We start from the raw sequence: 18891 nt of genomic DNA on the forward strand, positions 1-18891 counted from the left end.
CCGACAACCCTGACAACTGGGGAACCTGATGGGATCGGTCTGGAGTTTGGTTCTGGGCATCTGAATTTATTTGTGTCTCTTGTTTAAAGGCATCTGGACTTAAAAAAAAGAAAGCTCTATTTACTCATGAGAGACACAGGCAGAGGGAGAAGCAGGCTCCACGCAGGGCGCCGACGCGGGACTCGATCCCGGGTCCCCAGGATCACGCCCCCGGCCGAAGGCGGACGCCCAACCGCTGAGCCCCCAGGCGCCTCGGCAGCGGCCGTTTAGGACCTCCCCCGGGGAATCTCCGGGTGCAGCCAGGCCCGAGACCCGCCCCAATCCTCACCTCGATCACCACCCCCCACCCGCACCCCTCGCAGGGAACTACCAGCCTGAATCTTGCGTAGTCGTGAACAGGATTCTCTTTGCCTTCATCCTTCCTTGGTTCCGGGACTAGCGATGTTTGGGATTGATCTCCCGCCCCACCGCGAGAGGGCGCCAGAGGAAAAAAAAAAAAACCCCAAACCAGCCTCGTTTCTCTCCGCGCGTTTGGGATCGCGCTGGAGGCAGTTTGGCCCTCGCGGCGCTCCGTCGTCGGTCCGTTGCCCGGGCAACGGGCGGGGAAACCGCCGGCGTGGGTGCGGTGCGGCGCCGGGAAGGTGGCGGCGGGACGGGGCGGGCCTGGTTGGGGCACGCGCGAGCTCGACGGGGGCACTTTTCGGAAACTCCGGGGCGCTGAGAAACGTGAGTCGGAGGGTGGGCTCGGCCGGGCCGGTGTGGGCGCCGGGACCCAGTGGCCCCGCGCGGGCGGGAACCGTGGCGGACGTCCTGGGGCCCGGCCTCCCCGCGCCCCCCCGCCCCGTCCCCGCGCCCCCTGCGGCCGTCCTGCGCCCTCCCCGCACCCACCCTGCGGCTGTCCCGCGCCACCCCCCCCGCCCCCGCGCGTCCCTGCTCCGTCCCTGCGCCGTCCCTGCGCGGTCCCTGCGCCTTGCTCTGCAACTCCTTTTGTCCTAGGAGGCTGTCTTAGGGGCTGAGAGAAAGAGGCGATCCGGGACCAGTCTCGTTTCTTGATTCCTGGGGCAGAGCTTTTCATGGGGGGCTTTTGGGGCAGGGAAAAAATGATGCCAGTCCGCCCCAGTTTCAAGACAGGCTGTAAACTGGCAGCCACAGACTGAACTTGGTCCATGAACGCACATTATTTTCTTGCAGGTCTGAGCGTTGAGTTTGAGGCTTGGCCTGGACCCAGACTTCTAAGCATATTCAGCAAACATTCCATGAGCACTGTCGTGGCCAGACACTGTGTAGGCCCTGCCCATCGGGGCAGCCCTGGGGGTCAGGGAGAGGGGTGCCTGGACTGAGACTGCTGCCTGCTTTCAAGTCTCCATTGTGTCCCCGTTTTGCGTCGTGACGTGGGCAACTCGATTCCTTTCTGGGTCTCAGTTTCTCCATTTTTTTTTAAAATTTTTATTTATTTTATGATAGTCACACACACAGAGAGAGAGAAAGAGGCAGAGACATAGGCAGAGGGAGAAGCAGGCTCCATGCACCGGGAGCCCGACGTGGGACTCGATCCGGGGTCTCCAGAATCGGGCCCTGGGCCAAAGGCAGGCGCCAAACCACTGCGCCACCCAGGGATCCCGGTTTCTCCATTTCTAAGTGGAGGAATGTCACCCCTGTGCTAATCCAGAACACTTCCAGGTGTGACAGCCAGGCTGGAGCACTCCCTGGGGGTTGCCTGACCCAGGGCCTGTTGGTCCCCATGGGCAGCCTATTGACATCTACAGAGCCCAGGCGCTGGTCTGACACTGGCGTGAATTAGGTTCCCAGCCCTTTCATCTCTTCTGCTTCCTGGCTCTGTGGTCTTGGGCAAGTCACTTTACCATTTTGAACTTGAGTTTGCTCATCTGCCAAATAATGGGGTGATTTTAACAATAAAAAAGATCATGTATGCCAAGAGCTTGGCACATATATACATTCCTGAAATCGTTATCCCTGTTACTTGGTGGAGAACATAGAAGCCCCCAAGTGCTTGGGTCAGCATTGGTTCCCTGTCTTCGTCTGCAACGCCCTTGATGATGTCTGGCTCACAGCTGGGTGCTGTCCAGGCTCATTTAAAATAATGATATGAAAATCATTTTAAAAATGCTGATGCCTGGGGGCTGGCACTAAGACTTTTGGTGTCATTGGTTTGGAGTGGGGTAATTCCAGGGGGCAGCCAAGGGGTGAGGACCGCTCATTAGGGAGCTGCAGCTGGCCCATTTTCGTACCATTGCCATTCTCTTCAGATGGCACTTCCCACGCTGCCCTCCTACTGGTGCAGCCGGAGGCTCCTGGACCAGCAGATGGCCCGACAGCGACACCAAGAGCAGGAGGCCCGGCTTCGGCAGCAGTGGGACCAGAACAGCCGCTACTTCAGGATGTCTGATATCTGTAGCTCCAAACAGGCGGAATGGAGCTCCAAGACCTCCTACCAGCGGAGGTACCTGCTGGGACCTTGGTGGGACAAAGGCAGGAAGCCACTTGTTGGTTACAGCTTGTGGCTTTAAGAACCCCTGGCGGGGGGTGGGGAGGTGGAACATAGCTTAACAGTATGTTTTCTTGAATTTGCTGGACGGCATAGATGACTTGCATGGTGATGTTTTCCCAACTGACCATTGAAAAGGAAGATCATCATGAAATGATATGTTTGCACTGAAAAAGAGAAAAGAATAGGAAATACACGTAGAATTTGGGAGTCTCCTGGTAACCCTAGATCCCCTGAGGGAACTACAATTAACAGTCTAATATGGATCCTCCTGTGCTTTTCCCCAGTTGTGTGTGTATAAATATACATATACATGTACATCCTTTGTTGCAGAAATATGTGTAAAGATGTGAAAGTTAAAAGCGTAGGCTTCCAAGTCAGACAAACCTAGATGGAAATCCTGACTGTGTCACTTGCTGTAGGAATGAGCCTCAGTTTCTTCTTCAGTGAAGTAGGGCTACAACAGGACCTCCTTTGTAGGACTTTTGATTAATAGAAAGCCATCCATGCACATAGTATCTGGTACATGGTTACTGCTCAAAGTTAGCTGGTACATGCATATTTGAGACCACTGTACATTTTCTTTTCACAAAAACCAGATTCTGTTATGCATAGTGTTCTGTGACCCGCTGTCTTTGCTTTGGCTGGAAGACACTAGCCCGTGTCACCATGTCATGTCCACCTCAGCCTCCTTTGCCACGCAGCAGAGCAGAGCATGGCATGTGTGGCTCTAGTGCGGCTGATTTAGGGAGGGCTCCCTCTCACCCAGCATGTATGCCTATCAGCGTGAGAAGATGAAGGAGGAGAAGAGGAAGCAGCTGGAAGGCAGACGGGAGAGACTCAGGCAGCTGCTGCTGGAGGAGCAGGAGCTGCTGGCCAGAGAACTCGAGGCGCTGCGGTTAAGCATGGACTTGCGGGAGGGAAGAATCCGGGAGCGGCACGGCAGTCTGAAGTCGGCCCGAGAAGAGCAAAGGAAACTGGTAACTTCTAGCCCTTTAGGAGCAACAGAGCAGGAGTGTCCCCTGCCTGTCAGTGACATGTGGGATCACAGCTGGGCACGCTGGGCTGATCAGACAGCAGTTAACTGCAAAGCCAGCAGGGGGAGGTACTTGTGCTGCATTGTTCATGATATGTGTTTTGCACAAGCCACCTCTGTTCTCTTTGGCCCCTTAAATCATTATGTCAGAGTCCTTTGTCTTCATTCCAGTCCTGTGGTCCCACAAAGGCTTGGCACTGGTGTATTTTATCTTCCAAGTAGTTGTGGGGAATGGTGAGCACCAGTCTGTGTATTTAAGCCTGCTGTATATTTTGCAACAGATCTGTCACATCTGGGACGCATCTGTAGCATCAGATCTTGGCACCCTTCCATCACTATTGTGGGAGTCATTTGTCAAGGCTGTCTGGTTCCACTCTGGTGTCTCCCAGAGTCGGGGGTGTAAGGCAGGCAGGAGGTCTGAAGGGCAGGTGCAATGATGGCGTGCCAGTGGAGGGGCTCTCAGCCTGAGCTGACTTCCACTGGGAGTTATCCAAAATATGAATGGATTTGAAAAGTGACATCAGGCTTCTTCCCTTTTTGTGTGTTTTCTTGACAGATTGCTGAACAACTTTTGTATGAACACTGGAAGAAGAACAACCCCAAACTTCGAGAGGTGAAAATCTTTGATTTGCCTAAGTAGATGAAATCATGTTTCCCTTCTTGTTTTTTTAAGCTGGCATCTCTTGCTGGGGTGAAACAAGAGAGAACACCCCAGCCACCTGAAAAACGTACCATACAGATCTGGTTTGTTTGGTGATCAGCCAACACTTACTGAACATTTGCCGTATGGTCCACCACCTGGGCATGTGATTAGATGGGGCCCCACTCTTCAGGAATTTGTGTCCAGTGCAGGTTGCAGTGGGCTGGGCAGGCCCAGAAAGCTGGGCATCAGGGCAGTGCCCCCAACTCAGTGGGGGGTTAGAGAGGCATCTCAGAGGAGTTGCTGGGGTGGAGGAGTTTGGAAGGACATGGGCATTAACTTGATGGTGTCGAGGTGAGGAAAGGACATTCCAGCTTGAGGCAGCTGAGCAAGGATCAGGTCTGAGACCTGATCCTTTTTTTTTTTTTTTTTCACACTTAGCATATGCAACTTTAATCAACCAAAAGAAAAAGTCCCAAATGTACAAGTGGAAAAAAAAAATGTTGACACAGGCTTAACTAGTATCAGCTACTTTTATGTACAGCTGTATAAGTTCAAAAAAGCTATCCTATATGTATATACAAAAGTTGTTTATACACAAGTCTGTACATAGGGTCTATACATTTATTTCCTTAGAACCCTTGGGTGCCACATTTTGGTGAAGACACCAACACTTCATTCACATATCTTACAAAAAAAAGACTATTTCCAGGATTGATAGCAACACTGCATCCTGGATTCAGACCACGTAGGCTCCATTCAGTTGGTTAAGATCCTTCTGTCAGTGCAGACCACACCAGGTGCCTGGGCTTCCCTAAATAGTTTTGCACAGAGTGCTCCAAAGTGAAAGTCCGTAAACCAACCCGAGATGAGGAAGCAGAGTCCTAATCAGGGTGCCACCAGCATCCAGGGAGCAACAGTGGCTGGGGGGTTGTGCCATCAGAGAGGGAGGGGCTGTTGCAGGAACGAGGCTAGTGAGGCAGGCAGGCCCAGACTGGCCAGCCTTGTGAGACCTCCTGGAAGCACTGAGGAGCCACCTGGATAGTTTTAAGCAGGGTATAGCGGGATTCCAGCTACCTTTCGAGGAGGAGTAGCTTTGGCAGCAGTGTTGAGGTGGACAGGAGGGGATGAGGCCAGGGCAGTGGTAGTGGAGGCCAGAATGGGGTGGCAGGAGAAAGGAGGGCAATATGCAAGACCTGGGGGCAAGGGAGGGCATCCTTCCACGGAGACTGGCCTAGGGGAAGATGATCCGTGATGATGTCAATAATTTATTTCTTTTTTTTTTTAATTTATTTATTTATGATAGTCACAGAGAGAGAGAGAGAGAGAGGCAGAGACATAGGCAGAGGGAGAAGCAGGCTCCATGCACCGGGAACCCGATATGGGATTCGATCCCGGGTCTCCAGGATCGCGCCCTGAGCCAAAGGCAGGCGCCAAACCGCTGCGCCACCCAGGGATCCCCAATAATTTATTTCAACTCAAACTTTGTATCTCTGTTTGGTGGTATGCATTTATTTATTCGTAATTATATTTAGAAATTGCTAGTCACTAAGTAATGGAGCAATTTGGTGCTTTTGAGTCTTGTGCAGCTAGCATTCAGACTTTCCCTGGCCATTTGAGGGTTTAGGTGGGTGCTCCAAAGTCTTTTACTCAGAAATGTTTATTTAGGACGCTTAATTAAATGTTAGAAATTAAAAATCTTTATAAATGATTTCCCAAACAAAAGCTTTTAGACAGTGCTACAATTCATTTTCTGATCCAAAAGATTCTCTAAACCCAAATCTCTTCCTTTTTTTTTTTTTTTTTTAAATGGGAGGCTTGAACTCAGGACCCTAAAATCATGACCTGAGCTAAGATCAAGAGTTGGATACTTAACTGACTGAGCCACCCAGGTGTCCCCCCAAATCTCTTAACCCCAGAAGTGTTGCATCATTGCTACAGGGAACACATGTTTATGCAACTCTGCTTTGCAGAGGGAGTTCTGAGTAGACAGGTACAAGGCGGCGTCTGCGCCTCAGTCAGCTCCTGCTGACTAGGGCCTGGCATGCTTTGGAGCAGGCAGGGGTGGCCCTTCTGATTGTATTTCCATTTCAGTGTACATTGACCTGCTCCTGCTCAACCCCAGGGGTGCCGGGAGAAAAGTTTGTGTTCCTTTGTTACAGCACTTAAGATTAGTTTAGAACTGCCTGGTCTTTTGGTTTACTGTCTGACTGGCATTCAGACTGTATATATGTTGGGGTCACCTTGTGCTCCCCTGTAAGACCCCTCCGCCTGTTCCCATGCCTAGGGAACTTATGGTCACTGCCATTGTGTGGCACTGCGCTGTGCAGTGTGCATCTGTCAGATGAACCAGTGAGGAAGTTAATCTTCTCTGCCTTCTCACCCTCAGATTGAATCAGCCCTTCACAAGGAGCATGTGATAAACTCCTGGAAAATGCAGAAAGAAGAAAAAAAACAGGTGTGGTATATGGCTCTGGAAATAGTCCTGCGTGCTGTGGTCGGAGTGCCACGTCTCCATGGTTTTGAAGTTTTCTTGTTTTTGATGTTAATGACGCCAGTCCAGGAATAGACTTTATCTCAGCTTACGTAACATGCTAAAGCTGAACAGCGCTTGCTCTTACACGTACGGAATCCTTTGTGATTGTTCTCGGGGCAAAGTAACACCAGGTGACCATTCCACTGGCGGGAATGTGCATCTTAAAGGTTGCTGTTGTTGCTGGCAGTCTCTTTTGATGTAGTTTGCATCATAAACTCTCGGCCTTGGCCCACAGCAGCACCTCTGGGGACAAAAGTCCACACCTGCCTAGAGCTACAGCATTGCCTCTGAGTTCATTTTGGAGAGTATTTTGCTGACTTTTGGAAGGAGCAGGAACCCTGGCCTTTTTAACCCCTCTGTTGTGCCGGGCACCGTGCTGAGTAATTTCCCCAGCGTTGTCTCTGAGGGAAGCATCACTCCCATGGTTCCCACCGTGAGAGCAGAGCCCAGGAAGATGCACCCTTGGCCAGGGTCACACTGCTGCTAAGTGGTACGACCCACTCTGGCGTAGATATGTCCAAATGAGGAACAGTGGCGGGGAACTGGGTCTTTGCTGGCCTTATTACAGATACTGATCTCCTGGGTTCTTTTGGGTCCATGTAGCAAGAAGCCACTAAAGAGGAAGAGAACAAACGGTCTGAAAATGAGTATGAACGGGCCCGAAGGGAAGCACTGGAGCGGATGAAAGCGGAGGAGGAGAGGAGGCAGTTGGAGGGCAAACTCCAGGCTGAGGCGCTGCTCCAGCAGATGGAGGAGCTGAAGCTGAAGGAGAAGGAGGTAAGGGCATGGCCCTGGCCACACAGCCGCCTCTTCTGCAGCCGTCTGTCATTATAAAACAGGCATTTCAAAAACTGCTGAATAGGTCCTGTTGAGGGACTAGGGGATGATTCTAGGTTCTCTCTTCTGACATGTATTCCCAGCTGTGGCTTTTCCATCCTCCTGGGTTTTAGGCCCAGATTCTAGAATGTTCACGATGTAGAGAGAATACCTATTCTCTCCTAGGTGTGTTTTGAGAGCGGCTGTGTGAGTGCCTTCTTAGAACTTGGATTTTCCAGGGTATTAAGTAGACTTGATTTAGTCTGATGTTCTAGCACATAGCTACAGCTCTCCCCAGCTGGCAGGTTTGGGATCTCAAGGCATAAACTGTGAGGATCTTTGGTTCCCGAGGCCATTCTGAAAATAGTGTGCACTTTCCCTGAGCTAGAATCCTGGGCTGGATCTTCCCATTTGGATGAGGGAAGCCTGTCCCTCCTCAAGCCCAAATGATTCAGGAACCAGGTCCTGAATGTGCCCACTCTTTGCTCGATAGTGAGCCAGGCCCACAGTCCTGGCCCTCATGGCAGGAGCCGTGTCAGTTGGGGAGACAGGTTAAATTATAGTAAGGTGTGGATGAGTGCAGGGTCCTGTGGGAGCATGGAGCATGGGTCTCATCCTTGTCCACAGGCTCAGGAAAGGCTCTTGTAGGAAATGAGTGAGACGGGGCTCAGAGCCCAGATGTGGGAGGGGGTTCTACTCACCCCTGGCCAGGCCAGCCCTGTTGGTTTGTGTCTGCTGAAAATGCGGATGAAGAACGAAGGGAGCTGTGATTCTGATGACCTTAATTGGGGTTACTGTCATCGTCACCACAGGCCACCAAACTGAAGAAGGAGCAGGAGAATCTGCTGAAGCAGCGGTGGGAGCTGGAGAGGCTGGAGGAAGAGAGGAAGCAAGTGGCAGCTTTCCGGCAGAAGGCGGAGCTAGGGTATGTGTGAGAAGGGCCCCGGACGGCTGGCCTGGCCTGGCGGGAGAGCCTCTCACTTTGCCAGTCTTGTGTGGGTGTCCCAAACCAGAAAGGATACAGTTTGTAGTAAGTAGTTGGCTGACCTCTGTTAATTGTTTATAAGACACTGAAGGCAGCACCTATTTTGCTCATTTCTAGACGCTTCCTGCGACATCAGTATAATGTGCAACTCAATAGGCGTACACAGCAGATCCAAGAGGAACTGGTGAGTCTAAGTCAGCCTGGCATTTCTTTCACCCTTTTTGGAAGAAAATGCTTTTCATTGCTCAGTAGCTGAGTGTGTCCTCATAATAAAACACCAGGGGAGATTCCGCCTTCACCAGCCCTGCAATCCCTGCCCCTCCCCAGCAGTGTCTGCGTCGGTATCCTTCTAGATATATTTACACGATGCAGAGGGAAGTGGTGAAGCTCTTTAAAAATTAAAGCGGCGTTCCTCATGATGTTTACCTAACAGTAAACCTCAAACACTGGGCGTGAGCTTGTTCTTTTTTACTAGCTGCTTGGTATTCCTGTTACGTATGTCTGTGACTTGCTAGTGACACAGAAACAGGGAGAGTGAATGAGCAAACCCATTTGCCTCCATCCTTGCCCGCTACATCAGAGTGGCCTGGGTGTGGCACTGCCATTGCTGGTGCCGGCACGCAGCTCTTCCCGAGGATGTCTTTCCCATCTCAGGAACCCCCCCCCCCAGAATTCCCTCATTCCTTACAGCACCCCACTGTAGAGATGTGCATAACAGCTGGTTTCCTACTATTGTGTGTTTGGGTCATTTTGGGGTTTTCCTCTTATAGAATAGCTGCAGTGAGCATATTGTGCACATGTCTTTGTGCCTTCGGGTGTCCAGTCTGTGCTCGCAGAAGTGAGACTGCTGCCCAATTATGTTCTCAGAAACTGCTACCAGGCGTGTCCACAGGCAGGGACATATGGCAGATGGGTCTCCCTTGGCAGAGTAAAGCCCCTGGGCCTCTCCTGTGTTGTTTTAAACCATACCTAAGTGGTTATACCCTGAATCTTCCCATCTCTGTCTTGAGAACCTTTGGAAGCATCACGAATGTCTGCTCTTAGGGCTGAGTGCAGAAAGGAGGGGCTGTGGGAGTGGGGCTATGGGTGCAGACAGGCTCCCAACGTGCCCACTATGCTTCCTCTTCCACCCTTCAGGAGGCGGACAAACGCATCCTGCAGGCGCTCATTGAGAAGGACGATGAGAACCAGCGCATGCACTTGGCCAGGCGGGAGCAGGCCCTGGCTGATGTGGCCTGGATGAAGCAGGTCATTGAAGAGCAGCTGCAGCTGGAGAGGGAGCGGGAGGCAGAGCTGCAGCTGCTGTTGAGGTGAGAGGTGGCACCTGTGTGGGCCTGACACTCCTGGCCTCTGCTCTGGTCCCTCACCTCCCCACGGGGCACCCAGAGGGTCTCCCATTGTTACTGAAACATCTGTCTGTCGGACCTGGCTTGTCGGGGAGGTTTCCCTGAAGTTATTTAAGGTAGAAATCATTAGGGTTTGTTTTGTTTATTTATTTGTTTATTTATTTTTAGAGTCATTAGGGTTTAGAGTAAGGATCTGTTCATTTAAAATCTTAGAAATATAAAGCAAATTGTTATAAACTGTGGAGATGCTGAATGCTTTTTAGGTCTATCATAAATGGTTCTGCATCCTAAAAATTAATCTAGTAGATTGAAATAATCAAATAATAGGTAACATTTGTTGAGCACTGATTGTGGGTCAGACACTAGGCAAAGCGCTTTCCCATCCTCATCTTATGAATCCTGACATCCAGCCGAGTGGTAGGTACTCAGGTCACCAGGACTCGAGGAAGGCGAGCCAGCAGTGACCCCAGGGGCAGGGCGACAGAGTTCAGCCAGGACTCCTCTCCATCTTCAGGGTCCTGACAGCTTCAGTTGCCTTGGTGTCTGAATGGCCTGGGAGCAGGTCATCGCAGCTGCATTTTGTAAGGAGGTGGGAGCAAACTCAGGCACCCTAAAGCCCTTACTATGGGAGTACCCCCAGGGAGCTTATCCGTAGTTGTCACCTGTGAACAGTTTGGGTGCAGAAACTGGTCTGAAGGCTGGCCCCATGGAAGACGTGTGTACCTGCTGGTCCTTTAGTTGCTCTCTGCTCCCAGTGGTGGCAGGGAGCCTGCTGTCATCTGCTCTGTGTTCCCAGGGAGGAGGCCAAGGAGATGTGGGAAAAGAGAGAGGCGGAGTGGGCCCGGGAGAGGAGCGCACGAGACAGACTGATGAGTGAGGTAATCCCGGCTGTGAGCTTGGACTGACCCTGCTAAATGTTCCGGAACACCGGCCTTGCTGGTTATCTTAAATAGGCTTTTAATGTCATTATGAAAGAAATATCAACTTATCAGAAAAAGATTCCTAAGTACAGGAAGTAAAAACTGAATTATCCAGACTCATCTACACAGTCATCAGTAATTGATTTCATTCGACTCTTCCTGTTTCTGTGCATAACCTGTGTTTCTGTGCATTCCCTGTTATACTGTGCGATTTGTTTTCAAACCTTCTAACATGCTTTTACATCTTCCTGGTAGATATCTTGATATCTGCATACTGTGTCATGTGGGTATACTGTAGTTTGTGCTCTACTTCCCTCTTGTGGGTATTCTTTTTTTCTAATTTTGAGGCATTACATGAAACATTGCAGGGGCATCTGGGTGGCTCAGTCAGTTAAGCGCCTGCCTTTGGCTTAGGTCATGATCCCAGGGTCCTGGGATTGAGCCTTGTGTTGGGCTCCCTGCTCAGCTAGGATCTGCTTCTACCTCTCCCCCAGCTTGTGCTTGCTTTCTCTCTCTCTGTCAAATAAAATCTTAAAAAAAAAGAAAAAAGAAACATTGTAGTGAACGTCTTGATGCATAAGGCTTTCCATTTTCCACATTTAGGATTTTTTTTTCTTGGGGTGCATCCCGGAAGTGGATTCATGGAGGAATGTAACTATTTTCTTTATCAGGACTTAAGTAAGTCATATGCATAAGGCATATCCCATTTAGAAAGAAATTTTTTAGGGGCTCCTGGCTGGCTCAGTTGGTGGAGCATGTTCCTCTTAATCCCGGGGTCATGAATTTGAGCCCCACATTGTGGGTAGAGATTACTTAATAAAAAAAAAATTTTCTTAAAGGAAATCTTTTAGAAAAAAGCCTTCATTATCCATATATTGAAAGTTAAAGTGGGGACACCTGGGTGGTTCAGTCATTGAACATCTGCCTTTGGCTCAGGTCATGATCCCAGGATTCTGGGATCGAGTCCTGCATCAGGCTCCTGTAGGAGCCTGCTTCTCCCTCTGCCCATGTCTCTGCCTCTCTTTCTGTGTCTCTCATGAATAAATACGTAAAATCTTTTTTTTTTTTTTAAAGATTTTACGTATTTATTCATGACAGAAAGAGAGAGAGAGGCAGAGACACAGGCAGAGGGAGAAGCAGGCTCCACGCAGGGAGCCTGATGGACGTGATCCCGGGTCTCCAGGATCAGGCCCTGGGCTGAAGGCGGTGCTAAACCGCTGGGCCACTGGGGCTGCCCAATACATAAAATATTAAAAAAAAAAAAGTTAAACTGATTTAAAATGGAAATTATATTTTATGCATGTTATTTTGGAATTCATGAGAAGTTGGGTTCCCAGTAGCGCTTTCCTGCTTTTGTGGATATTGATACTCTCCAGCACCTTTTGATTTTGCCTATTCAAAATGTTTCTCCTTGTTGTGGCTATTTTACATAGCCCCTCCAGGGAGCATAATCATGGGCTGTGGCAGGTGGCTTCCCACCGTTCCTGGTTCTTGAGGCCTGACCATGCCCTGGAGGTAGTCCTGGGCTGTGGCCAGGTCTCAAACCCAGAAGGTGTCTGCTACTCTGAGCAATAGATTTAAATCCAAAGGGTTGAGGGGATGACCCAGACTCTGTCTCTGGTCATCTGCATAGCTTGTGGTTTCTTTTTCCAGAACTGATGGGAAGTGAGACTCACAACCTTGTTTCTGCCCTGGGGAGGGGGCTCCATCCCCTCCTCTGACCTTGTAGGCACCCAGCCGCCTCTCCCAAATGCATAGTCTGTGTGTGTTTTGTGTGTGTGGCAAGGATGGGTAGGAAGTGGGGCTGACACTGCATGGGCCAGTCCTGTGGTCTGGACTCACCTTCCTCTGGCATATTCAGGCCTGAAGCTGAGGACGAGGCTGGGTCTTGGGGCAGCCATGGTTACCTATGAGTGTCACACTGAAATCTGCCCTTTGCTTTCCTGCTGCGCGTAGGTTCTGACAGGGAGACAACAACAAATACAAGAAAAGCTTGAAGAAAACCGACGGGCACAAGAGGAGTCCCTGAGACACAGGGAACAGCTTATTCAAAATCTTGAGGAGGCAAGAGAGTCAGCTCGTCGTGAGAAAGAGAAGAGTGAGGAACTGAAATCGGCCAGGAAACAGGAGCTTGAGGCCCAGGTGGGCTCAGCCAGAGGGCAGGTGGGGGTGGGGGGAGGCAGCTTCGGCAAAGGCCACAGCAGGCCTTGCTATGGCCCTATCCCCCACCGAGGCACTGGAGGCCGAAACCCTTGACTTATTTCTGCAGCCTGTTACTAGGACCTTGTCTGAGAAACCCACATTTGTGAACTCAGTGCACCCTTTTTTCTTTCCAGCTGAAACCCTGACGCTCCTAATTAGCTCCAGCTCCACTCCAGGTCCCCCATCTCTATAGGAGCAAGGCTGTCATGCCTAGCCAGCATGTTTCTTTCCAATCTTGCATCTGCATGCCTTTGGTTCCCTGGACCACAGTTCCTATTTATTCAGTTTGGTACTTGATAGGGAGCACAAAATACTCTTCCAAGCACTTGGGCGCACCTGGGGCTTTTACACGCAGCCTTTCCAGTCTCATAAATGCCCTTACCTCTTCTGGCGCTTGCTGTCACTGTTCCTTAGCTGGGATTCTCCAGCCAGCGGAGATCCACAGGTTTTCCCTCCTGACCCGAGGCAGGGCTCTGCCCCCGGAAGCTTGGTCCTGGATGACTGTGCTCTTGGTGGCCAGGTTGCAGAGCGCCAGCTGCAGGCATGGGAGGAGGACCAGCAGCAGGAGGAAGAGGAAGAGGAAGCGAGGCAGGCAGAGCAGCTCACCGACACCCTGCTGCAGGAGGAGGCGAAGATGATGGCCGAGCGGGGCTACCGGCCCCAGGTAGGGAGTCTGCAGGTGACGGGCCCCTGCTGTCCCGTGCCTGTTCGTCACCCTCTGCACGGTGGGAGGTGAAGGAGCAGTGGTGCTAGGTCCTGGCTGTGTAGACAGTGGCATCCAGGTGACAGCAGCCTGGTTTCCCCCCCTCACAGCAACTCTGCGTGCCCCTTCCCTACTTGTCAATCTTCTCTTCTCCTTTCGTCCTTCCCTGTTTCTCAGAGTACTTGAGTGACCCCTGTGCAGGACCACACTGGGCACACAGAGAAGCAAAGGCTGTCACCCTGCTCCTAGGGAGCTGATAACTATAGCCCCTGGGGACTGAGGGATGGCCCAACAGGCACATCACCTCTGCTCCTCCTGCACCAGGGCCGCTCTGGCCACCCCGGTGCTCTAAAGTGCTGCAACAATGCAAGAGGCTGGCTCCTCTGTAGGCAGATATCTCTGGGAAGCCATTGAGGCAGGTGAAGCAGGTGTTATATGGGCTGCAGAACCGTTTTGTCCTGACTGGCTGGGGCCCTCGAGGTTCAGGGAACAGCATGTTCTCAACTCAGTGGACCATGGATCAGTGAGTGCCTTGGGACCAGGCTTTCACACAGTGAAATGTGGAAATGTCACTAAAAAAGGTAATACGGCCACCTGTGTGGCTCAGTTGGTTAAGCATCTGCCTTCAGTTCAGGTCATGATCTCAGGGAGCCACATGTCTGGCTCCCTGCTCAGCGGGGGGAGTCTGCTTCTCCCTCTCCTGCTCCCCCCACTTCTGCGCTCGCGCTTTCTCTCTGTCTCTCTCTCTTTCTCAAATAAATGAATAAAATCTTTTTAAAATAAAAAAGTTAATGAAGTGCTCAATTCTGGCTTAGGGTCAAAGTTTTATCACTGGTAAATGAAAACAGCCATTTCTAGTGCACTTTAGCTCTTATTTAGGTTGGGATTAGTCCCCAGTGCTCCAGACACTGCTGATCTGATCAGACTTGTATTTTCTTTCTTTCCTCAGCCCTACGGACATCCCAGAATTGCTTGGAACTGACTTCGTTGGTACCATAAGCACAGAGAGCAGGGACCCTGAGGCTTTTGATGCACAGGTGCCAGATGGTTGTACAGTGTTCTGTTTGAGTGTTTGGGTCACTGCAAAACAGTTCAGTGAGCCTGTTTGGGTCCATAGTTAAACGGAGCAAGGGCCACACCAGACTAAGGTGGTGTGGATAGGCAGCATCCAGCAGGAGGCTGTTTCCTGCCTTTTGTGTCCAAGGTGGGTCTCTTCTAGTCACACGACAGTGCTGTCGCCCAGTCCCATGATAGACTTAGAAAGTCAGACTCCGCATCCCAGCTAGGAGCTGTGGAGTGTGTCCTGTGACAGGATATATTTTTCCTGTTGCCTCATGCTAATCGTCAACCTCCAGTGAAGACTCCCGCTGGAGAGATGAAGGAAGTTTCTCAGTTTTTAAACTTGCCATTTAAATTTCACTGTTCTGTTGAGAACAAATTGGTAAGCCTTGGTGCACTTTATTTTAGAGTTTATCAATTTAGTGGTCCCAGAAGGATCACGTCTTGTTTTCTGGAAGAAAAAACTATGAACTCTGAGACAGGCTGATGTGCTCCATGAGTGCTTTCCGGAAAGGCAGCAAGAAATAGGTCTTTCCTCCTTCAGGAATCATTTGATAGAATTTCCATAGATCACCCTGTGTGAGGTGATCCCAACATGTATGACTAAATCCCAGAAGGGGGCCTCAAAAGGCCACCTGGGTGGCTAGCCTTTTGGCATGACACTTTTTTTTTTTTTTTTGGCATGACACTTTGGACCTCTTGTGTCTTGTGAAGGTCTCAGCGCCATGCAGCCTTCTGGGATGTGTGTGTCCTGAGCCTGAAGGAAGTACTCAGGATTGTACTCAACCAGATTGGCTAGAACTTGCTCTTCCCACTGTGACACAGTTCTAGATTAATCTCTGCAAGGAGTACAAGTTCCCTGCAGCAATAATCATATTTTTATGACTTGTATTTTTTTTTCCAGATTCTTCCTCTGAGACTTCAGTTTTCATTATATTGTATTTAAGGTTGCACATCTCAGTAAATTACAGCTAATTAAAGGGCTATGTGCCAGGTTATTAAAAACCAGAATTTATTAAAAAAAAGTCCAGAGTGTAATGGGCTGCATTGCCTTCCACATACATTGTGCACTATAAAAACAAATGGAGCAGCAAACTGTATCCTTAATCTGTTTTTCTTTTTTTTTGTCTTAAATTTCTTTGGATATGATCCCCTGAGCACCACTTCCATCACTTCCATTATGCTTGCTCCTATATGCTTCCCCGTTTCAAATGTTCATTTATTATGAAATAAAGTTCTAGTGTGAAGGGATTGCTTTCCAAGCTTTGTTACTTTTGCTTTTAGTAATTGTTGCAAAGTGGGCTGCATAGAATGAAAGATTTTTACTCTCCTACAGCTTTGTTTATTTCCTAGGACTGCTCACATTTTCTAGGTTATAGTCATTTTTCTTGTAGAAGTGCTGTTGTCTCCCCTCTAATTTTCACTGGATCGTCTTCTAAGTAAACCATAGGGAATTATTGGGAGTCATATACTGTCTGAGCTCCAGTATAGATTTGATGTGGACAAAATGTCTGGTAAATAGGCATGTAGATATTTACTGAATATTTCTTATTTCTTTCTATTTCTTGTTTTTGAGGCCTGCCAGTAATATTCCTTAATTGCATTAAAAGTCTATGTGATGCTGGTTCTCTAATTCATTTACATGTTTCCTCTCTAAACTTGGTCAGAATAATAGTTTGTAAGTTTAGAGCTTCCATTGCTTTACTGGTTCCAGTATAGCCCAGAGTCCTCTTCTCTCATTTATAGTTTGTACCATGATTATGTGTGTCTATTGGGTTTGTTGTTTTTAAGCATCTTTTTCTATTTCTTGTAAAATCAGTGAGTTTTGGATTATTCTTCACAGATTCTTCTATGAAGCTCAGTTCCCTTTAGAATAGATGGTGCTGGGCAGCCCGGGTGGCTCAGCGGTTTAGCGCTGCCTTCAGCCCAGGGGCCTGATCCTGGAGACCCAGGATAGAGTCCCACGTCGGGCTCCCTGCATGGAGCCTGCTTCTCCCTCTGCCTGTGTCTCTGCCTCTCTCTCTGTCTCATGAATAAATGAATAAAAATAAAATCTTAAAAAAACAAAACAAAACAAAAAACAGATGGTGCTGAAGCCACCACTAATAAGAAGTGATTATTATTTCCACTCTTTCTGCTCATTCAGCATATATTTTGAGTTAATTTTTGTGAAGGGTGTCAGGTCTGTGTCTGTATATATTTTCTTGGGCATGTAGATGTCCAGTTGTTCCAGCACCATTTGTTTAAAAGAATACTTGCCTCATCATATCATCTTGGCTCCTTTGTCAAATATCAGTTGACTGTATTTATGTCAGTGTATTTCTAGGCTCCTTAATCTGTTCCATTGACCTGTTTATTCTTTTGTCAGTACCACAAACTTCTGTAGTCAATTCCACTGTCCTGATTACTGTTGCTTTATTGTAAGTCTTGAAGATGAGTAGTTATCATTTGTTCTTTTCCTTTAGTATTGTACTGGCTCTTCTGGGTCTTTGCCTCTCCACATAAACTTCAGAATCAGTATGTTAATAACTACAAAATACCTTGCTGGAAATTTTTTTAAGCTTTTTTATTTTTAAGTAATTTCTGCACCCTTGTGCGACTCCAGCTTGTAACTCCAGGATCAAGAGTTGCGTGCTCCACTAAGCCAGGTGCCTCAGTTGCTGGGATTTTGACTAGGATTGCATCGAATCTATAGATCAAGTTGGAGGAACGGACATCTTAACAATCTTCCTGTCCACAAGGATGGAATTTTCTTTTTAAAGATTTATGTATTTATTCATGAGAGGCACAGACTGAGAGAGAGAGAGACAGAGACATAGGCAGAGGGAGAAGCAGTCTCCTCGCAGGGAGCCCGATGCAGGACTCGATCCTGGATCCCAGGATCACGACTTGAGGTGACAGCAGGTGTCCAACTGCTGAGCCACTCAGGCATCCCACATGGGATATTTCTTTTTCTTTTTTTTTTTTTTAAGATTTTATTTATTTATTCATGAGAGATACAGAGAGAGAGGCAGAGACACAGGCGGAAGGAGAAGCAGCAGGTCCTCGAGGGGAACCTGATGTGGGACTTGATCCCAGGGTTCCCGGCTCACACCCTGAGCCAAAGGCAGATGCTCAACCACTGAGCCACCCAGGCGTCCCACATGGAATATTTCTTTCTAAAATTTCATCATCAGAATTTTGTACCTCCCGTAGCTCTTGTACTTTCTTTTTTTTTTTTTTTTTTTTTTTTTTTTAAGATTTATACCTATAGTATTTCTTTCTTTCTTTCTTTTTTTTTTTTTTTTGGTGCTAATGTAAATGGTACTGTTTTTAATTTCAAATTCCACCTCTTCATTGCTAGTATATAGAAAAATGACAACACTTTTTTTTTTAATTTTTATTTATTTATGATAGTCACAGAGAGAGAGAGAGAGAGGCAGAGACACAGGCAGAGGGAGAAGCAGGTTCCACGCACCGGGAGCCCGACATGGGATTCGATCCGGGGTCCCCAGGATCGCGCCCTGGGCCAAAGGCAGGCGCCAAACCGCTGCGCCACCCAGGGATCCCTAACACTAATTTTCTAACCTATAACCTTGCTATAATTGCTTATTGGTTTCAGGAGTTTTTTTTTTTTGGTTAATTCTTTCAGATTTTCTACATAGAGATGATTAAGTCATTTGTGAACAAAGAGAATTTTTATTTCTTCCTTCCCGATCTATATCTTTTACTTCCTTTTCTTAACTGCATTAGCTAGAACTTCTGTGTTCTAGAAAGGAGTGGTGAGAGGGGACATCTTTGCCTTGGACCTGACCTTAGTGGTAAAGCTTTGAGTTCCTCACCATTAGGTATGATGTTAACTGTAGGTTTTTGCGGATTTTTTTTTTTTTTAAATCAAGTTGAAGTTCCCCTCTCTTCCTAGTTCACTAAGAGTTTTTATTATGAATGGGTGTTGGATTTTTTTTTGCATGTTTTTTCTGCATCTATTGATGTAATGTGATTTTTCTTTTTTAGATTGTTGATGTGATGGATTACATTAATTGATTTTTGAATGTTGAACCAGCCTTGCATACCCAGGATAAATCCCACCTGGTTGTGGTATATAATTCCTTTTATACACTAATGGATTCATTCAATTTGCTAATATTTTGCTGAGGATTTTT

The 18891-nt window shown here is 48.5% G+C and overlaps 1 protein-coding gene across 2 annotated transcripts; it reads left to right on the forward strand.

The window, feature by feature from the left end:
* Positions 1 to 607: 607 nt before the first annotated feature.
* TCHP (trichoplein keratin filament binding) lies at positions 608 to 17919 on the forward strand. 2 transcript variants are annotated; one of them, XM_055323139.1, is made up of 13 exons: positions 608 to 726; positions 2268 to 2461; positions 3276 to 3486; positions 4099 to 4155; positions 6572 to 6640; positions 7322 to 7495; positions 8347 to 8459; positions 8637 to 8703; positions 9657 to 9829; positions 10662 to 10743; positions 12742 to 12927; positions 13508 to 13651; positions 14640 to 17918. In XM_055323139.1, the coding sequence occupies exons 2-13, from the start codon at positions 2268 to 2270 to the stop codon at positions 14670 to 14672; spliced, it is 1503 nt and encodes a 500-aa protein (XP_055179114.1). In that variant the 5' UTR covers positions 608 to 726; the 3' UTR covers positions 14673 to 17918. The 2 variants fall into 2 exon arrangements, with proteins under 2 accessions (XP_055179114.1, XP_055179115.1); XM_055323140.1 differs by lacking the exon at positions 608 to 726 and having other exon boundaries at positions 2308 to 2461; positions 3292 to 3486; positions 14640 to 17919.
* Positions 17920 to 18891: the final 972 nt, after the last annotated feature.

This window comes from Nyctereutes procyonoides, unplaced genomic scaffold (assembly GCF_905146905.1).
Source record: "Nyctereutes procyonoides isolate TBG_1078 unplaced genomic scaffold, NYPRO_anot_genome, whole genome shotgun sequence".
Taxonomy (NCBI): Eukaryota; Metazoa; Chordata; class Mammalia; order Carnivora; family Canidae; genus Nyctereutes; species Nyctereutes procyonoides.

Coding starts and splice junctions, on each gene's coding strand:
- TCHP (XM_055323139.1), top strand. CDS start 2,268: ATGGCACTTCCCACGCTGCCCTCCTACTGGTGCAGCCGGAGGCTCCTG. Junction 7,496..8,346: donor TGAAGCTGAAGGAGAAGGAG/GTAAGGGCATGG, acceptor TCGTCACCACAG/GCCACCAAACTGAAGAAGGA. Junction 13,652..14,639: donor AGCGGGGCTACCGGCCCCAG/GTAGGGAGTCTG, acceptor TTCTTTCCTCAG/CCCTACGGACATCCCAGAAT.